The sequence below is a fragment of the Zonotrichia leucophrys genome, chromosome 2 (assembly GCF_028769735.1).
Source record: "Zonotrichia leucophrys gambelii isolate GWCS_2022_RI chromosome 2, RI_Zleu_2.0, whole genome shotgun sequence".
Taxonomy (NCBI): Eukaryota; Metazoa; Chordata; class Aves; order Passeriformes; family Passerellidae; genus Zonotrichia; species Zonotrichia leucophrys.
In genome coordinates, this window is record NC_088171.1 from 49441642 (window position 1) to 49457416 (window position 15775).

The following is a 15775-nucleotide window of genomic DNA, read 5'->3' on the forward strand; positions in this document are numbered from 1 at the left end:
TTTGGGTTAGGGAACCAGAATCAGTGGGAATGCTCGTACAAAATGCCTGTCAGTACCAAAGCATAAAGGTGAACAGGTATTTAGAGAGGGTTCTCATGTGGGGCACCTGTTGCAGTGCTCCCCAGAGGCTCTTGGGCACACATACTCACACCTCCAACTTCAAAGAAAAAAGAAAGAAGTAAGAAATCTTTAGTACCACAGAAAACTGCTGTGTTGGAGAGACTGGCAGGAGATGCTGGGGAGGATAAGAAACTGCTGGATATTGGACTGACTGAGAAGATGGCTGCATTGTCTGAACAGGCTGCAAAACAAGCAAAGGGAAAGACAATAAATTCCACCAGAGAAAGATAACAAGCACCCATCATCACCACCTTTGTTATTGAGAACAAAGACCTCAAACACAGCTCTGAAAATACAGGTGACTCATTACCAGCCTGAGTACAAGAGGTCAAGCACTGTGTTTTTAGTCTTCATTTTAGCCTTATACCAAACAACTATTTTTTACTGATATTTCTGCTTCTTTATGTGGATTTGGTGGCTGTTAGATTAAATATAGCCAAAGCTATCCCCTCTTACTCATAATATGAGGCAAAGCCAAATTATGCTTCCATGTTTAATTTGCAGATATAAAAATGGAAAGCAGCATAGCATAAGTGTATATTTGAATTTCGCTGTTAGTGACTGATTTAACTCCAAGTGTGTCACAGGCAAAGGAATAATGCTTGTAAAGCTGCTTTGGGAGAACACAAGAGTTTAAAAAATGACAAAGAACAGACTGTGAATTACCAACAGACAGGCCATCAGCTTGGAGCAGATGTTTATCTAAGTGAAAAAAACAATTTTCCACAGCACTATTACCTTGGAATAGCTTTAGTATTCCTGTCATTTTAACCTTTCATATAACTTCTTACAGGTTTGCTACTATCTCTGTCTTCTAAAACTGTGAAGACCAGATCAAGAAATAAGAGCCATAACCATATAAGTCCAAACCCAGTAAAATCAAAGCAACTTCACTGAATTCAAAGACTGTATTTCTGCATAAGCTGGGATGAAGCTGTGCCAAATTATAAAGCTACACAAGAACCAAAGTAGATCTTGGCTGCTCTGTGACTAAGCAGGATATAGGATTCTTGCTTGAGTAGTTCCCTCTGCCTGCTCTGCCCTGGGAGAACAGGCATGCAATCCACAAAATTAAGTTTGAACCAGTCCCAAACCCTGCTGCCCATGCTCAGCCACGTCTGGTCACGTGCCACAGCCAGCACAGGGACCAGAGAGCCAACATTGCACTGTGCTCAAACAAAATTGCTCTTCCTGCTGCAGCTTCACAACTTCTAGCTCAGAGCAGGATCACAGCCAGAATATTGGTGCAGGCAGAAAACCACCAAACTGGGGCAAAAATGCTTGGAGAACACCCATAGATTTGGGCCAATACAACTGGGCATGAAAGGGTTTGTAGAGCTCTTGTACCTTATTCTTTGACTCAAGTCACTGCTGTCAAAAGAGAAATGTCCCTAGCTCTTTGGAGAGAATTACAGACTGCACTTGTTTTGAGAATGAATAGCTCAGCTTCCACTAATGGGTGAGTTTTTCAAACTAATTTTATGTAGACATGCACCAACACGCTTAACAGTACTTTTGAAAATGAAATCATCCTTTAGATAAAATTGAAGATGTAATCTTCCCTCTCCATCTGCTTTATCCATGTTGAAAAGAACATTGTGACATTTGGTCTAGCTGCATTCCTCCCTTCTTTCCTTTAGATCATTCTTCATATCCCCAAGAGCTCCTTTTTTTTTCCAGTGACACCACACCTACCTGTGTGACAAGGTGACTTGCCATTTGCTGCTGTGGCTGTTGAACCTGCTGAGGCTGCTGGGGTGAAGGCTGCTGCTGAGACTGTCCCACCACCTGGCTCCTCATTGTCTGTTGGCCACTGGGAGGATTGTATATTGCCGGCGTCCCATCAGGATTTACAAACGGTTGACCTGAAACACAATGCCCGGCTCTTGCTGGACACTTTTAAGAAAATACTGTTTGCTGTGTGAAAGCAAACAATCTTGCTTTAACGAATCGCTTTTTAGCTGACCTGCTACGGGAGTAAAGGGTTCATCACTCACAATATCTCATTACAGTAATTACAGAATCAGACAGCTTTTATGTTTTTTTCAGGCAAGACAGCAGATATTTGTTTCAGCAGCATGATTTTCCAAGGAATGGGTGGAAAGTTACCATGGCTATAAGATGATTCAGATGCTATGGTTACTTGAAATCATTCAGTGATGAATCAATTAACATTAAAATTGAACTTTGGAGCAAACACTGAAGGTAGAGAATGTTCCCTTACATTTTCCGCTAACACAACAGCAATCAAATGTACACAACTACTTCTGAAACAATACGGTTTGTAGGAAAGGGGAAAAAACAAAACCCACTCTTGTTACTGATTTACTTACACATGCTAATAACACAGAGCTGTGCCTTAAGCTTAGAGGAGCTAGCACTCCAGTTTTCAAGGAAGCAACATTTATGGTGTATTTAAGAATCTCTTATATACAAGACAAATTCTTTTCAGAGTTCTACTAAAGCTATTGAACTCATTTTGCTTCAGATAATTAAGCTGAGGGGAATAATCTTGCAAAAACAATGTTATTTAAAAGAAAAATTTTATCCAAGTCATTGTCTTGAAAACAAAAAAGAAATGTTGGAAAAATGTTTTCCATGACCGCAGTTCTCTTTTCACTTCCATCATAAATCTGTAAATCAAAGGAATTATGAATACTTCCAAGAGGAAAAAAAAAAAGTAATTTTAGCAATGATGTTATAATCTTTGAAGTAGGTAACTAAGGTATGAATATCTGAGATAAAAAGAGAGATCTGGACGAGTTCAGTAACTTGGAGTAACAGTAATGAACTTCTGATTTGAATCCTAATAAGCATCTCTATCTGCCCTATCTACTCCCCAGCCTTCTAGTTTCTCCTTCCAATGAATCATGGTTAGAGCTGCATTAAGAGCGCCAGCCAAAGAACCTTGCCTTCTGTCTCTCTAAAGCATCAAGTTTCTGGATGAACCCAACACCACATTCATGCTGAGAAACGTCATGAGTGAGTGGAAAAAAAGCATGGGGCAGTTCTGTGTACTGATTTCCTGATTCTTGCTGTGAACCCACTGGGTAACTGTGGCATGGACTCCCAAGCTTTGGGAATCTCAAGCCCCAGAAGTACTTTAGAAGACAGAGTAAGCAGGATAACACAATCCCAAAGCCTGTGTCAGATGCTCAAGGGAAGCTAATAAAGAGCATTTCCAGTGGCTTAATGCAAGATGGCAGAACTGAAAGTCTAAAGTCCCAGCAACACTTTTAAAGATAAAAAAAAGAGGAGACTTCTCATGAAGAAATCTTGAAATCAGAAATGAAAAGGAGAGATCAGAAGGTAACAGGGAAGACATTTGTAAGTTATGAACTGTGGCCCTGATAGAAGGGTGAAGATTGCAATGTCACTTCAAGAAGTACCAATGAAAAGTAAATGCTCTTAAATTGTCAGAGGGGTTAAGGAAGAATGTGTCAAGAAGAATCCTTTAAAGGGTAAAGCAGGCTGATCAAGTAAGTGAAATGGAGAGCACAGCCACATAAATGGCTCTTTCCCAAAGCAAGTAAGAAGCTTGACTATATGGGGAAGGAGAAGTGTAAAGCAGAGGAGAAAAAATAAAGGAAACTGCAGATATGGAAAAGAAAGTGTGTATTCCCAACATCTGCTAAGGAGCAGAGTTATCCTCAGAGCAGGAAGAAATTGACTGCTTCTCTGGATGCCATTAGAGGCTTGCACAGTCAATGACTATGTAGTGTGAAAGGAAGGAAAGATCTTTGAAGGACATGGTGTTATGATCAAAAAAAGAGAAAAAGACTGGAAGTAGCCACTCTGCAAGAGGAGAAGAAAGAGCTAAAGAATGGTATGACACAGGGAAAGAAAATCTATTCATTACAGGAAACAAAGATTTTTTTTCCTTTTCTTTCAACTGTCTTCTCTTCATCTCTGTTTCTGACAGCATCCATCACTTTGATAGTCGATCACAGCATCCAGCAATCTAAATTTCCTCCCCATGGAGCTCCTTTTGTAATGTTTCCCTAATAAGATGCAAAGATTCTGAGCCCAAAGAGTGACAATTTTGCAGCATGTATTTTGCTGCATGTGAAAAACACAGCAGATGCCAAAGTACAGTCTGACTTCCAGCACGAAGTAGCAGCATGAAGCTAGCTAGGAGTGTGAGACAAGAATTTCAGGTTTTTAAAGAAATCTGCTCTCTCCATTACTTTATTATGTATATATTTACATGGGAGCTGCAGAAACGAAACACAAGGTTTGAAAGAAACACAAAATAATATATACACAAAAATACTTGCTCCCTGAATGTTAACCATACAAACATGCATGGGTTTCCCAATGATGCATCTGCAGACAGAGGCACACAGGGAGGGAAGATAAGGTGCTCTGGTCTAGAGACAGTATTGAAATGAATTATATCTATAGCAAAAAAAAAAAAAAAAAAACAAGACTCACTGTGTACCAGGCAAAAATCTGAACTAGCTGCTGCAATTTGCTAAATTGACAAGATAGATGTAGGAGATGTTCCTCTTACAGGGCTCTTTCAAGTGTGGTGAGCTCCAGTCTCTGTCCTTGCCAGGAACAAGCCAAAGAACAATCCTGGCCAGGAACAAGCAGCATCTCTCAGCTGTTTGAGGGCTCCATGCAGCAAAATTTCCTTTCATTTGTTTCTCAGTCCTGTCACCTGAATTACAGTTGACTCCAGCCTAGGCCTGATGAGTTTTGTATGGAAATGGACCATATGGTGGAACACAAAATGTTGTCTTCTGTATTGACCAAGAAATTTCAGTGCTGCAGACAGAACTCTCATCTACCAGAACAGAAATTAGCAGATGAATATAATGATGGATCTTTTCCTTGTTGACAGTAATAGGCTCTCATGTCAATAATGGTTTGGAAAAAAAGTACACTTAAAGAGTAAAAGCTCTGGAAGAGTAAAGGTTGTGCAAGTTACTAAGTCACCTCTCTGGACAAAACTTATCAAACTTACAACATTCACATCTACACAAACAAGAACTCCTCCTTGATTTTAAATATGCTGATACATATTGATCAGCCCCAGATATTACCACCTATAAATATCTGTGATAAGACTGGCTGAAGAGTTTACCAAGGCTGTATTCTCCTTAAAGGCTCCACCTTTCTTGACTGAACTATGGCAAAAAGAATGATTCTTAGTAGTGGACACACAAATAAGCTTTAGGCATTTCCACCAAAATAGTGGAACACATGGATGTAATACGCATAAAATACAAGTTATAAACAAAAATCCCCCAAGAAAAAGCTCCTGAATGTTCTTTTAAGGACTTAAAAAAAAAAAATTCTGAGTTTAACCCTCAGCTCTCAGTATAATGGAAGCTACATTTCACTATAGGCTTTCTTGTCTTAAACCCAGCATAACTCAGCTAAGGCTGACAGCACAGCTAGCCATGGTTACTGGAAGAGTCTAATTTACCAAGGAAGTACCACACCCTCAAACTCCCTGAACCTTCTTAACACTGATAGTACAATATGGTGGGGAGTAACAGCATAACATGATCCAGACTTCATCCAGACCAAGGAGATAACAAATTGCCTTAAGCTTTCATCAAGCACTCAAGTTCAAACTGAAGAGTTTCTGAAGTGCCCGCAGCACTTTGGCGCTTGCAAGTGCCTCGTTTGTGAGCTGCAGTGATGAAAACTATCAGGAATTTAAGAGTAACATCTTTCTCTTATCACAAACTTCACAATTTAAATACAATTGCTAACCATATAGCTCACATAAAATTAATTCTGGAGTGCAGATTCAAATGCAGCCTTTAAGCCTTTTGAAGTTCTGCTGTTAAGCACAATCTCTAAGAGTATGACTTTATGTTTTGGTTGCACCATATCTCAGCATGATTGATATAGAAGAGTATAGAGTATAGAAGAATATAGAAGAGTGTATATATATATATATATAATATATATATATACTCTTCTATATTATATATATATATATTCTATATATATGAATGATGGATATCCTGTCTGGGATGGAGCAAGAGTGTTTTGTATCATTTCCCACCAGCTATGCCACAACAGCCTCAGAAATCAAATCTAGCTTTGCTTGCACATTTGAAAACAACAATTTGCCAAACATTATTTCAATGTATATTTGCTCATACGGTGCCTCCAGAAAAATATGTCTGGAAACAAGAAACCTGCTGATTCATGAGCTGACATCAGAAATCCCAAAGGGCAGAAACAGGCAGGAGGGAGCTGTACTGACCTGTGTGCGGGTTGAGAAGGATACTGCCAGGAGGTATCCCTGCAGCTTCAAGTGGAAGAATGATATAGCTGGTGTTGCTGGGGGCCACCTGGCCACTCATCCCGTTCTCAGGGTAGGACACGCTGCCTGAAGAATTGGCTGTCACCCCAGGGACGAGAGATGCACTTTGGAGAGGCTGATGTATTCGTGACAGGGATCCTGAGGAGCCAGCACTGCTGGAAGACTCTGAGCCTAACAGGGAGACACAAGCACAGCAGGAATGGGGGGTTATAAGGGACACCAGTCCTCACCAGATCCGGCACATACAAGGACAACCTTCACAGACTGCAAAGGCATGCACCACTCCATGCCCAGCTGGTAGGAAGAGGATTTTCACTCCCTACTGAACCCAGTAGCCAGTGGTAATTTTCACAATCTAAAAACCCACTTTCCTCATGCAACATCAGCTTCCTCCCAGCCAATAAATAGATTTACCAAAGAGGAACACAAAATCCTCAGCATGTACTTATAATACCAAGGTATCAGTTCATAAGGCATAAAAACTAAACACAGTGTTTATAAATAAAAAAAAAACAAACAAAAATGGAACACACAAAAAAAAATCACCTAACATTCTCTGCAAAGCAACAGCAACTGAGTTATCAGTCCAGTCACAAGGTAGCTGTGTAATATCCATATTAAATTAAAGCTACCTAAGATACTACCTAAGACTTTTGCCACTTTAGTTTTTCAGCATCGAACCTATTAAAACTGAACAATCAAGATAAATCAACTGTGCTAAAGCACATTTGTGCCTGGAAGAATGGGAAGACACATTGTTTTAACCCCCAAAAATAATATTCAGACTTCTGAGATACTACTTGATTAGATTGTAATTTGCTTCACAAAAAAAAATACAAGAATTTCTGAGAGCATCAGGTGACCAGCTTCCTTAAAGCAGGATGGTATGGATGCTTACTCCACAGAGCAAAGTATGTTTTAATAGCAAGTTCTTTCATTTTACTTGAGCCTACTGTCTATGCATCTAACCTCCACAGTGTTCATCTGCAGGTATAGACTAAAAGCAAGGACAGAATTCAGACTTCAGTTTAGCAAACCTCTTTGAGGCAAATTATATCCTTTCAGATATGGGATACTGCAGGTGGACCCTGTAGTGGACTGCTTAGAGGTTCAAATTAATTTTCAGTCAAATGCCCTTGAAATTAATTTATTTTCTCATATTTAGAGAAATGAGAGCAGAAGAGGTTTCTTCCAAAGAAATCACACCACCATCCTGTTATTTCACAGAGGATTTTTCCACAGATTACTGCAGGTTGCTATGTAACACACATTTTTTTATCCATCTTCTTCAAACTTTGGGTTCATACAGCAATCACTACAGACACAGTCCTCTCTATGAGCAGTGCACTATTTGCCATAAGTAGGACCCTACATCTGCTTCTCTGGTATTTAATCAAGAAAGTAATAGAGATTTCCAAATAATTTTTTCATTTCATTAAATAAGTCTTTCAATAAAACATCAAAGTTGTACTAGTTGCTATATTTTTCCTTTCCTCACAGACTGAGGTTAGAAATTTAGAAATATTATTCCTGAAGAAATAGTTTTATTTAATTTCAGATTCCTGTGTTTCTACAAATTGCAGTTATTCCTGGAGGCCATCCTCATCAAGTTGCAAGTAGTATTTGGCATCTTCCTTGCATCTGCAAACGCAACTGCTGGAGTTCAATTTTCCTTCCACATCAGTTACAAGGTCTTTTGCTGTATTTCCCTGGCCTTCCTACACGCACTTCATGTTGTTTCGTTGAGTTCTCTCTTTACTTTCTCCTCTTTTCCTTCACCTTTTGAATTCACCAGGTCAGGAAGCTGCCTGGAGATGGTAGTGGTGATGAGATTTCTTAAACCTCTCATTATTTCTAAGCGAGTGTGTGAGTAGTACCAAGCCTGAGTTCAGACTCTCTCCGCTTTTTGTGCCATTCCAATGAAACGCTATGGGCACAAAAGAAGATTGCAGCTCTGACATTCAATTGTTTTGGTTTTTTCTTTCCTCCCCTTCTGCTGTTCTTATGGCAGAATTATGTATTGATCTACACCAGCTTCTGAATGATAAAAGCCAGAGGACTGCAGTGAATTCGGGTGTACTCATCACATGGCATGGAAGCAGTGGAAAACACTTTGAGGCTACCCCCACACATTGGTCAAGCTCATAGCTTTGAAATGTCTGCCTTAGAATATGCAAGATCTGCTCTCCCATGTCAGCAGATCAAGTTAGTGATTTTGAAATAACACAAATAAGTCACAAAACCATAGAATTTTCTGAATTTAAAAAAAAAACAAAAAAAATTCCAGAAATTACTGCTGCATCAATTTTCCCCCCCCATTTATACTGTATAAGAATGATCTACTTTATTTAGATCCATTATTGTAACTTATTTCCTATCATTTTAAGTCTAGACCTATTAAGCCAAGTAAATTCCAGCACTAATATTTGGAAATTAACACCAATTAATCTTGTCTTTGTAGCTCTGATTAGCTGTTTTCACGCTGCCTGAATTTGGAATGGGAAATCACTTTATAATGAATTCAGTACTGTAAAAAGGGGGAAAAATAAAGTATCTGACTTTATTCAGATTCATATTAAAAGATGTCTTGCAAAAGACTTCTGAAAGGAACTTGGACTAAATGAGATTTTTGCCCCCATTACACAATCTAACCTCTTTTTTCAGCATGTAATGATGGATAGTTCTTCTAGATTATTCTATAATTTTCTTGCTGCTTCACAGTTGAGATAATAATAACCTTCACATTCTCATCATTTCCCATTAATATATTTTTTAAATATTCTGAGAGATACAGAAGTTCAAAGAGCTGTAAAGAAAAAGAGACAGAAAAACCACCAAAAACGCTTAATAGCTTAGAGGGTTTGCAGAGGGAGAGCATGGAAATACCATTAATTTTCCAATATTCTAAGCAAAAGTGAGTGATGCAACATGTCCTGCTCTATATTCCTTGGATCAGCATTCAGTATCTGATGACTTTGAACATCTCTGCTCATCTCAACTTTCAAGTCCAAGGCAAATTTCTCCTTTCTTATCACTACACTCTCAAATCTATCCACTATCACTGCTTACTCTAGACCATCATCATTTTCAGGATGGTGAAAATGATGATGCTCTAGAGGAAGCAGTGGAATGGAATACTGGAAGTATCTTTGTCTTGGATATAGATTCCTGGATTAGAAATATTTATTTGCTACTTCTGTAAGTCACTTGCCTTTCTCTATGCAACAATATATTTTGTGATCTTTTAATGAAATGGCACGTGCTCATGTGAATATGACTATTCCTCTCTAAGCTGCACTTCTAAAAATAAAACTGATGCTTCAGCACTGTCAGTGGGGAAGATTATGACTGGAAGCAATTGTCTCGTGACCTACTGCCCATACATCAATATTCTGACAGTTTCTGCTGGACTTACAAGATTCATCAGGCTAATGCCTAATTCAAGTAAATTATAAAGAAGGAAAAATCCCATTCCAAAACTCAAGAGGAAAAATATAATATACAGGACACTTTATTTAAGAAACCCCAAAACCTAAACAACAAACTAACCAAACAAACCAGCAAAGGAAGGCTAAGGTATTAAAATGCCTGCAGTAATGTATTGAAATGCGTTTCCCAACAGGAGTAGCAATGAGCACCTAACAGGAGAGATTAGACTGGGTCTCAGATTACTTGGAGCCCTGCCAAGGAAGTTAATGATCCCTACAGATCTGTATCAACACAGCTAATACCCCAATGCAACCAGCTTTTTGCAGCTAAGGGGGAAAGAAATACACTCTGACAGATGTGCATTCCACTGAATGGAAAATGCATTAAGAGAAGCTAAAGGTGCAATAGCTACAACTTTTAAGCCTCCCAACAATTATCTAACTAGAGATGTAGATACACATAGAACATTTATGTGAAACACATATTTTCTCATGATGTTAAAACCTGTTGCAATGTGTCAGTGACAATAACATGGTAGTTGATAGGCTAGATTTTGTCTTTTTGGGTGTTACAGGCTGAACATGTACATCATTGTGCCCCTACAGTGACAACCATTTCACTTACCACTCTTAGACAACCCTGGAAAGTTTACTGTATTACTAGCTAATACAGAAAGTTAAACAAATTTCAATTGGATTGCCTTCCTACTATTTAGGACATTTTGCATGATGTCCTAAATAGTAGGAAGGCAATCCAATTGAAATTTGTTAAATTATTAACTCCCCATTTGATACTGAATTATAGCTTAGAACATCTCTTTGTACCTACAGAACTACAGAAAAACTGAGAAAGAAATTTTATTTGCATTGTACAATCTGTGCTTTTCAGTAGAACAGGGTTTTCTAAACAATCAACAGGTGCATGAAAATAACCATCAGAACCAATAAGACAACCATGTAATGGTTTTCAAACAGCCCCTTTTGTGAAGTTTGCAAAAATGAAGTAACATAATTCCTTTGCTAAGCTCCAATTCCTGTGCAGCTGAAAACAATAAAGTCTAAGACTAATTGACACTACTGGACTGTACTGCAGAGAACAGCATGTTCTGTGATCTCTCTGTGAGCCTAAGGGGAAGCTAACATCTTTCTGAGCTTCAGCTCCTGCTTGTTTGCTGTGTACCATTAATTACTGATTTATCACAGGTTAGGGGCAGAACATTTAATTTTGGTGACAATACAAACAGCGATCCAGAAAGGCTACAATGTTAATACTGCATCACTGTGTACCCTGTTGAAGGCAGCTGTAAGCCTTCTGTAAAAATCCTGAAAATTTTATTACTCCTATGCTCAGGAAGAGTGTTTAACAATGCTTCTGGATGACTGCCATATATATAGAGAGAATAATTTTCACATTTGAAAAGACCATAAATATTTTCCATCATTTAGCCAATGAAGAGCATTTTGACCAACTAATGATTTCACACTGATTCAATACAAATTTTATGCAAGACAAAAATATTTTAAATTTATTACTGTGAACCATAAAGCTCTTCAGAGAAAAGTCTTTCTGTAGGAGAACTGGGACAGAATTGGTGCCTAGCAGACTCTGGCATGCTACCAGGGCAGCATGTCTAATACGGGTAGCAACACCTCTGCAATTCCATTTTAACTACTGTAGCGAACACAAGGGAAAAAAACCAAACCAAAACAAAATCACCCTAAATAAAAGCATGATCAACCTTTAAATATCTACTGAACTACAGAACACCAGGGCTGCCTATGGCAAAAGTAGAAAGTAATGAAGATTGTATGCAAAATATTCACAATCAAGTATCACTTGGTACCTAACACACCTTAGAAAAGGTAAGTATCACATTGACTACTGTATAAATGCACTTAGCATTTTTTTTGGTGAAGGGGAAACATTTTACCAAGACATATTTCCCCATTTTTTTTTGAATTGTTATTCTTTTCTGCTTTAATGCCATTCAATAGCATTTTAGAGAGAAGGACAGAAATAGTGATTAGGATAGTAGTTCTTATGACTTTTTTCAGGCTGACTGTTTGACTTTGTGTCCTGGCTTTGAAGATTTGTTTTGATATCCAGCCTTGCTCCTCTTCCCCACTTCTTCCTTTTATCTTGCTTCTCTTTTATTCTTTTTGTGCCTCGGCTAGCTTTCCAGTTAAATGCATTCCTTAAAAAAGTCAAAGCATTTAAAAAAGAACATGGAATTTTAATATCACTGATGTTTTAAAAATGTATTATAAGAGCTTTCATTTGAAAGCAATTTGTGGTTTGGCGTCTACAGGGTGCAGATGCATTTACAAGTATTGGCATGCTTCACAAGTCTCTTCTTTAATACATTTCCTGAGTGCATCCTTTTTACTATGCTTGATTTTAACACTAAAATGGCTTCTTAAAAATATTGCCCTTGCAATTAGATGTCTCCTCCAAACTGGATTTCCCTGACACCATTTTAAATGCTCTGCACTTCTGCAACACAGTGTTGTGGAGAAATACATTTACCTGCACTTTACTTAAGGTAGAATGATAAAAAAAAAGTATAGCAGGATCTTGTGCCTCCTCCTTAATTCTTGCACAACAAATTAAGTTTTGATGCTATTCAAATATTCATGGGAGGCAAAGAAATCTGGAAGTGAAACCATACTCTATTCCATAATTCAAGCCCCACTGTATGGGCTGTTTAGCCTATATTCAAATAAAAAATACACTAGAGTGTAGTTTCAGAACTACATACACACTGAAATTGCACCTTGCCTTCCTGGGGCACATCTCATAGGCAGAGAGAACATATGACAGGAAGGATTCTGTCATCTCTCCATCTGGCTGAACACAGGGATGAAGAGACAGGGGGCAATGGCAACAAGCTCCTGCCCAGCACAGCAGGCAGGTCTCCTGTGTGATTATCTCACTGTCTCAGGGGCCCTGGGAAAACAGATGTGAGGCTCTGCAAGTGGAACCAAACAGCAGCAAGGATGGCAGTTCACTTGGCTGGAGGTTAATTCAGACTGCTCCCCGCATCCAAATTGCTTCCATAGAGAAAAAAGGATGGGTCATGGGAGACTCACTTCTGAAGGGAACAGAACACCCAATATGCTGATTAGACTCATTTCTTGGAGTTGTCCTCTGCCTCCTTGGTGCCAGAGTTAAAGATGTGAAAATAAAACTTTTCACTCTGATACAGCTCTCACTTCATTACTGATTTTTCAGTTAGGCATCAATGAAGCCCCAAGAAGAAGTCTGTGGGCAATCAAGAGACCTCAAGGCCTTGGGATGGTTGGTTAAGGGATCAGGAGAAAAAGTAGTGCTCTCCTCTGCCCTTCCAGTTGCAGGGACTGAGGAAGGAAGAGCCTGCAGATTAAGAACAGACTCTGAGCATGCTGTCATTGACAGAACTTTTGAGTTTTAACCACAGGTTGGTTTATAGAACACCAAGCCTAGACAGACAGGTTACACCTGTCTGTCAAAAGGGGAGAAAGTACATTTGCAGAGGAGTTATCAGGTCTTTAAACTAGATTTTAAAAGCAAAAGGGATGTTATGCAGCATGCCAGTGTTTAAGGAATGGTGTTCCAGTGAGGTTCTTTGTTCTGACATCCCAGTGGAGGCAGGGGATGGAGATTCATGAGGCAGTGAAGACACAAAGGTTACTGATGTGTTAGAAATTAAAGAAGTGCCTGAGAATGATCACTAGGAATTACAGCTTCTTCCCACAAAAAGGGGGCAGGATCAGTAACTCAATTTAAGGGCATCTACAGCAATGCACACAGCATGGGTAACAAAACAGGAGGAGCTGGAAGTACCTGCACTGCAGGATAACTGTGACACAGCTACCATCACAGGGTGGGATGACTGAAAGGAGGAGTCTTGTTGGCTGCAGTGCATGCCTGGAAATGCCTCTGAAGGCATACACAAGGAAGGACAGATGGTGGGATATACCTTGTATGTTAAGAGAGTGTTTTGATTGTCTAGAGCTTGACAGTGGTGACGAAAGGGTTGAGTGTTTATGGGTAGAAATCAGAGAAAATGCCAACAAAGCAGATGTCAGGGTGGGAGTTTGTTATAGACCACCCAAGCAAGATGAAGAAGCAGATGCAATATTCTATAAGCAGACAGGAGAAGTCTCACAATCTCTGGCCCTTGCTCTTACACATGACTTTGACTTACCAGATAGGTTCTGGAAATAGGACACTGCAGTGAGGAAACAGTCTAAGAGGTTCCTGGAGTGTGTGGAAGATTACTTCCAGGCACAGCTGGTGAGGGACCCAGCTAGGGAAGGTGCCCCACTGGGCCTGTTTTTGTGAACAAAGGACTTTTGGATGATGTGATGGCTGGAGGTTTCATTGGGCACAGTGATCACAAAGCAGTTTTCAATTCTCAGAGAAATAGGGAGAAGGGTCTGCAGATTGGCTACCTTGGACTTTCAGAGGGAGATTTTGGCCTTGGGAGGAAGTCCTGAAGGACAAAGAGTACAGGAAGATGGTACATTCTGCAAGAAGGATGTCTTAACAGCACAGGAGCAGGTTGTAACCATGTGCTAAAAGACAACCCAGCATGGAACACAGTCACCCTGGCTCAGGATAAAAATGGCAATGAAGGAAGAAAATTAGAAAGGCCAAAGCTCAGCTAGAAATTAATCTGGCTACTGCTGTAAAAGACAACAAGAAATGCTTTTATAAACATATTAGCAACAAAAGGAAGGCTAACTATGACATCCTTTATTGGTTGGAGGGGGAAACACAGTCACAAAGATTAAGAAAAAGGCTAAGGTACTTAATGCCTTCTTTGCCTCAGTCTGTAATATCCAGATCTGTTCTCTGGGTACCCAGAGCCAAAAGACAGAGACAGGAAGCAGAACAAGGCCCCCAAAATCCAAGGACAAAGGTAGTGATGTGCTACACCACTTAGACCCACACAAGTCTATGAGGCCGGATGGGATCCACCAAGGGTTCCGAGGGAAAGGATGGAAGTGCTCACTGAGCCACTTTTCATCACCTATCAGCAGTCCCAGTGGCATCTCCCAGCGAAGTGGAAGCTAGAAAATGTGACACCCACCCACAAGAAAAGCCACAAGGAGCATGTGGGGAACTTAAGGCCCATCCGTCGGACTTTGGTGTAAGAAAACTTACAGAGCAGATCCTCTTCAGTGCCATTATGTGGCATGTACAGGACAATCAGGCTACAGGGCCCAGCCAGCATGAGTTTATGAAAGGCAGGTCCTACTTAACCAACCCAATCTCCTATGACAAGGTGACTCACTTAGTGGATGAGGAAAAGGCTATGGTTGTTCTCTACCTGGACTTCAGAAAAGCCATTTTTCAACATTGTTTTTCACAGCACTCTCCTGGAAAATCTAGCTGCTCACTGCCAGGATGGGGGTACAGTTCCCCCTGGCTGATGGCCAGGTCTACAGTGGTGATGAATGGAGTTACACATAGCTGGAAGCTAATCACAAGTGGTGTTCCCTAGGGCTGGTGCTGTTTAATGTCTTTATCCATAATCTGGACAAAGGGATCAAATGCATCCTTTTAGGAAATTAGCAGATGATACCAAGCTGGGAGGGAGTGTTGATCTGCTGGAGGTAAGACGGTTTTACAGAAGGATCTGAGCAAGCTGGAGCAATGGGTTGAGGCTAATTTTGTCATTCAATGAGACAAAGTGCCAGATCCTACCCTTAGGTCACAACAACCCTATGCAGTGCTACAGGCTTGGGAAAGAATGGCCAGTGGAAAACGACCTGAAGGTGTTGGTCATCAGCCAGCTGGCTATGGGCCAGCATAGTCACCAAGAAAGCCAATGACATCCTGACCTGTATCAGCAATGGTGTGGCCAGCAAGACCAGGGTAGTGATTGTCCCTCACCCACTGGTGAGGCTGCACCTCAAATCCTGTGTCCAGTTCTAGATCCTCAATACAAGA

General features: G+C 40.0%; 1 protein-coding gene across 20 annotated transcripts in view; it reads right to left on the reverse strand.

The window, feature by feature from the left end:
* Window positions 1–15775, reverse strand: part of ARPP21 (cAMP regulated phosphoprotein 21) — a 142173-nt gene that overhangs the window by 46496 nt on the left and 79902 nt on the right. For all 20 annotated transcript variants that reach the window (XM_064704930.1, XM_064704934.1, XM_064704923.1 and 17 more), the window contains 3 exons: window positions 6350–6580; window positions 1816–1985; window positions 197–301 (listed from right to left, as the gene is read on the reverse strand). In XM_064704930.1, the coding sequence (XP_064561000.1) occupies window positions 197–301; window positions 1816–1985; window positions 6350–6580 (506 nt within the window). The remainder of the gene's footprint in view (window positions 1–196; window positions 302–1815; window positions 1986–6349; window positions 6581–15775) is intronic.